The 5477-nt window shown below is 40.4% G+C and overlaps 1 protein-coding gene across 1 annotated transcript in view; it reads right to left on the reverse strand.

Annotated features, from left to right (window-relative positions):
* Positions 1-5334, reverse strand: part of LOC101862194 (S-adenosylmethionine decarboxylase proenzyme) — a 25674-nt gene extending 20340 nt beyond the window's left edge. The window contains exons 1-3 of the mRNA XM_013084613.2: positions 4845-5334; positions 1984-2070; positions 309-435 (exon numbers count right to left, since the gene is read on the reverse strand). Of these exons, the coding sequence (XP_012940067.1) occupies positions 309-435; positions 1984-2070; positions 4845-5122 (492 nt within the window). The 5' untranslated portion in view covers positions 5123-5334. The remainder of the gene's footprint in view (positions 1-308; positions 436-1983; positions 2071-4844) is intronic.
* Positions 5335-5477: the final 143 nt, after the last annotated feature.

Raw genomic sequence — 5477 nt, forward strand, 5'->3', positions numbered from 1 at the left:
AGAGACAGAAAGAGAGAGAGAGAGAGAGAGAGAGGGAGGGAGGGAGGGAGAGAGAGAGATGGGACAGAGAGAGGGTGAAAGAGAGAGAAAGAGAGAGAGATAAAGAGAGAGAGAAAGAGAGAGAGACAGAGAGAGAAAGGGAGGTTAACGAGGGCAGTATTCCATACAGACATATCTAAAAAGTTGCCAAGAATGACTTACGTTTGTATGCAATACTCCCCGCGTCAAACAAAAGTCAGAGAAAGAAACAGACACAAACAGGAAAATCCTTCCCTTTCAATAATTACAATAGTTCAACGTGTACTCACGGCCACAGTGTCATAGCCACAGCGCTGCTTCACCAGCTCCACCAGCCGGTCTACGGCCATGAGCAGGGTGGTGGTGCCGCATGTCTTCAGGATGAACCGATCCTTGGTCACAAACATGCTGCTCTCACTGACAATATGAGGAGAGAAAAACAAAAGGACCATATTTCAATTTCAGAATGACAAAACTGACAGAAGAAAATTTATTTTAGTAAGAGTTTTACAGCGTTCGCAATTGCATAACGCGACCCCGCTGCTTTCTTGTCGTATCTCCATTTTTAATATAACAGAGAAAACAGTTCATAGCAAAGAGATAGTTTAAGGAGATACGACAAGAAAGCACTGAGGTCGCGATATGTTCATAAGAGTGTAAGAGAAAAACAAGTTGGTGCCATTCACAACAGTTCACAGCACAGCTTGGTTTTGGTCAATGAACAGATTAAACGGTTAAAAATTTAACGGTAAAAATTTCAGTAAAAAAAAAAACGGTTAAGAGACTTGGAAAAACCTGTTGCTTAAATCATCAAGTTATTTTAGCTATTCCTGCCCTTATTCACATTTTTTTGACCGACTTCAATATTTATTTAATGTTTATTTATGATCACAGTGTTCTGATGCTGAAACCAAATTACCTTCAAACCCGTCCATAACGATAAAACTCTAGGCCACAGAAAAAAGTGGCCGTTCTAGACCGGTGGCCACTATGGACAGGGTCTGAGTTAAGGCAACTTAATTAAAAGACTTGAAAAAGTCAAAAGATGATTAAATTAAAATCCAAAAATATTAATTTTATCTTTCCATTTCATTTCCATCAAAATTCGCATCTGTCATAAGAGCTTCTTGGCATTGATTGTAGCTTAGAGGACAGATAGGCAGGAAAGTTTGTCCCAAAAGACTGCTGTGGACAGGTTTTGAGGCCAACTTGTAAAAAATGATGGACAGCTTAAAAATAATATAAGAAAAATTCAAGGGTGTCACAAAACACTGAAAACACAGCCACCAAAGAGAATCTGATGGTCCCACATTACATAATATGCACTAAATGCAAAAGACACTGTTGTTAAAAAACTATCCAGAAGTAACATAATGTGTGTGAGGCAGTGCGGTGAAATCGGGCGCTCGTCAAAATTATGAAATCGAAGACGAAGAAATAGACATTTTTCAGTCAGTTTGACAATTTTTATCGAATTTTTGTTTTTTGCTCAACACCTTTTATATTTATAAAAAAATACATTTCCATGAGAATGTTGCTGTAAAGACTTTATTAAAGGCACAAGATATGGAATTTTAAAGTTTTCAAGGACTCTCAAGCTACTGAAGTAACCAAACTTTGGCGGCCATTTTCTCGCTAATTTTATCACTGAAACCTGGTGACCCCGTCTCCCTCAATCGCAAATATCTAGACTTCTATTTGAGATAGATGGGGGTTTTTTTTCATTGAAAGCAAGGCAAATGAATACGTATTCAGATGATATCAATAACTCCACATGCCCAAATATTGACAAGCGCCTGATTCCACTGTGTCATGACACATGATAATATAACCATTATTGCTGTGGGTTGGAGGACCAACAGTCAACCACTAATCAGATTTGATTAAAAACTGATTACAAAGGAAGAAAAGTTAGGAAGAGAAATATTGCAAGTAAATCGAAGCACAGACAGTTGTACTAAGTACCTGAGGACGTATGCATCCATGCTGTCGTCCCTCATGAAGCTGATGACCTCACATTTGACAAGCTTGAGAAGGTCATCCCATTCTTTCCTAAACAAAAAGAAAAAACATAAATCAAGCATGAACATCTATGTCTTCCAAAAGCGAAAGTAAAAATAAATAAGTGTCCTGTACACTGTTGCTTGTTTATTTCTCAAAATCATATGTTTTTACAACTGAAGCAAACGATACACATTATGTTCTTAAGGTGGCGTCGGTGGCCTAGTGGTTAGGCTCTCGGACTCGCAACCGTAAGGTCGTGGGTTCGAATCTCGTCAGGGGCCCGACGTTGTGTCCTTGGGAAAGGCACTTTACACGAATTTTCCTCACTTCACCCAGGTGGGAATGGATACCCGGCTATAGACAGCGAAAGATCTTGTCAGTTTGTTAGTGTTTGAGCGCTTAATCAGCTGCTTGCACTGTATGCTTCATGGGAAGCTGAGAATGTTTCGGAGTGTTCTATGGTCTGCTGGGGTAATAATATAGTGTAAAGCGCATAGAGCCTGCTGTTGAGTGGGAATATGCGCTATACATATGCATCTCTATTATTATTATTTAAGGGGTTTCAAACCCTTGTCTTAGAAACTAAAATGGTTGTTGGTTTTTTTGTTCATGTCTGACAAACTAATCCTCAAGAGTCAATTATATTCTAATTTTACGAATTTTTGAATCATGTATTGTAAACATTTAACTCACAAGCACACATTCACAACAGAGTGACCATGACTATGATTGAATGCTAACAATTTTGAATTAACTGTGTAACAATGTCATGTTACAAGATCAGTCCAGAGTTGCGCAACAGGACAGGACTATTACACATGAATGAAGCTACAGCAAGCACCTAGCACACCTCTGTGTGCGCGATCATGTAACAACAAGAAATCAATGAGTAATATTGACTAGAATTAGATTTGTGTCCACTTGGAGGAGGGGATGGGTGGTGGTGATTGGGCGGGCAAATCAAAAATAAAATTAAGTTGACAAACCAAAAGGGGTTATCAATTTCAATTGTATACACAAAGAAAATAAACTGATTCATTATTCTTCAGAGCCATCACAGGGTTCACGTTCCCGTCTTTCCAGACTTTTGATTAAATTGTAAAAATGGTGGACAATTCATGTTTATCAGTGTTAAAGACAAAGCAGGAAGGGGGTAATCTCACGGCAGGGGTAAGCTCAAGGAACGACACCGGCAAAAATGCGAAAGAACCAAAATGTGCACGAAGCTTCTCTGCTGTAGCAAACCTGTGTCGCCAGAAACTGTGTGCAGCTGAAGTAGGTCAACTGCTTCTGTCACAGACAAAAGGTGACTAACAGTACCGTGTATGTGTGTGGGTGTGGCGTCAAATCATTGACTCCGCTTCCGGATAGAGATGGGGGAAAATGATGCTTGCCAGACGCACACCATAGTATGTTTTAAAGCGTTGAAAACCCCCAAAACGAAATTTTAAAGAGTAATTTTAATGTCAACGATGCACCATCAAAACTCAAAGGGGGTAATCTGCAGGTTTAATACGTAAAAACGCATGTCTGCTGTGCATATTAATGGGGAGCCCTGCTGATAGTATTAGTCACATGAAGCTACATTAATACAGCAAGCTCCTAGCACACCTCTCTGTGATTGGTCCAAATATATAGAGATGACGTTTTCCGCTATCTAGGCCCCATTTTTGTCCCAAGACACTTGGTTTTCCCTCGCCAATAGCTGTTGAATAGACCTCGCCCTGTTGGTTTTTTATTTGTTGTGTGTATTAATTTACATTGTTGTATTTTTTATGAGAACAATCTCAGCAATTTTCATTCCATAAATTTACCCAAAGTTGTACACACACTCAAGCGCGCGCATGCACACACACACACACACAAACACACACACGCGTGCGCGCTCACACACATAATGTAACGCAAACACAGCCCAAGCAGTCGGTGATGAAACCAAGTGACTTAGCCCATCGTGCAGTAAGTCACAGTAAGTGGCAAAGCAGGCCCACCACAGTGGAATATAGTCAACTGGCGAGGGAAGCCACGGAAGACAACAAAAATAGATGGCAAAAATACGTCATCTAGATCTAGATCTAGATCTATATTTGGGCCAACCACGTCACAGAGGTGTGCTTGGTGCTTGCTGTACTACATTCAAGTGTGTAATAGATCTAGTCCTGTCCTGCTGCGCAACTGGACTTGAATCTTTTTCCATAGCCCTCTATGAAGATAGAACTAGATTCTAGATCTAGATTCTAGATCTAGAGATCTACCCTAACTCCTGAATGTGAAATCATGATAAATGTCTGATCAAGATATCTAGATCTAGATCTAGATCAACTAGATCTATGTTTAGATCTAATCTAGATCTAGATCTAGAACAAATGCAGGAAAACATTATATTATTATATTCAATGTATAATAATAATAGTGTGCTTGGCACACAGACAAGACTCAGACTGGCCCAGGAATGGGGCAGTGCAAGCCGGTGACCAAACCCAAGCCCGGCATAGTGGCAAGGGGAGAGTGAGGCCTTTCGGAGAGTGAACCCGAGATAGTCTAGATCTAGATTAGATTTAGATCTCATGGGAGCATCCCTTCGACAAAGAGATGAACATTCATTATCAAAATATGAGATGCTGCAATAAAATGAACAACTGACGGCCAATAGTGTACTCAACAACCTCGGGTGAGGCTAGCAGAAAATACTATAGTCCAAGCCTGCGGCCTGGCGATGGCGCATTTCAAAGTCAGTGGGTTAGACCTGTTACTTGACGCAAAGAATAAAAGGGAAAGTCCTTGTGCAAACAAACAATAAAAGAAAAAAACACAGAATCTACCTTTCAATCCTTCGTAAGTCACAAGAATCATTAGGATGTGACGAGGAAAACCAGACCTCCAACAGCTTTTCTGTGCCCTCGAAGAAGCATTCATTAGAAGCAGCGGAAGCCATGATGCACGACGTGCTATCTCCGCAGTCCTTGATATTATTGACTGGCTGGGTTGTTGTTGGTTGGAAAACGTTCGGAACGGAGACTACTCCAGGTGTTCGGTCCTGGTGCAGTTCTCTCCCTTCCGCCCCAGGTCCCAGGTTGTCCTTGACTTCGCGCCCCAGCATCGCTGGCTGGGATTATCATTATTCGAGTAGTCGAGTATCTCTTAAAACGTGTACGCCCGAATCCGGAGGTTTTGTGATCTTTGAATTAATTTTAATTAAGGGAGGTGGGCGATGGGAAGGAAAGAGTTTTGAATAATTTATAATATTATGCTTGTTACTTTTGTTTTCAAACCTCTGATCCCTCCATTTATTCGTGTTACATTGGCGGGTTTGTGTTTCTTTTGCAATTCATGCATAATCTGCATATCACACAAAGGGTTACCTTTGCATGTATTACAGAAGTTCAAGGGCGAATATAAGTAACTTCAGGGTTGACATATTGTAATATTATCTTACATGCGGAATTTATTTAAGA

The sequence above is a fragment of the Aplysia californica genome, unplaced genomic scaffold (genome assembly GCF_000002075.1).
Source record: "Aplysia californica isolate F4 #8 unplaced genomic scaffold, AplCal3.0 scaffold00305, whole genome shotgun sequence".
Lineage (NCBI taxonomy): Eukaryota > Metazoa > Mollusca > Gastropoda > Aplysiida > Aplysiidae > Aplysia > Aplysia californica.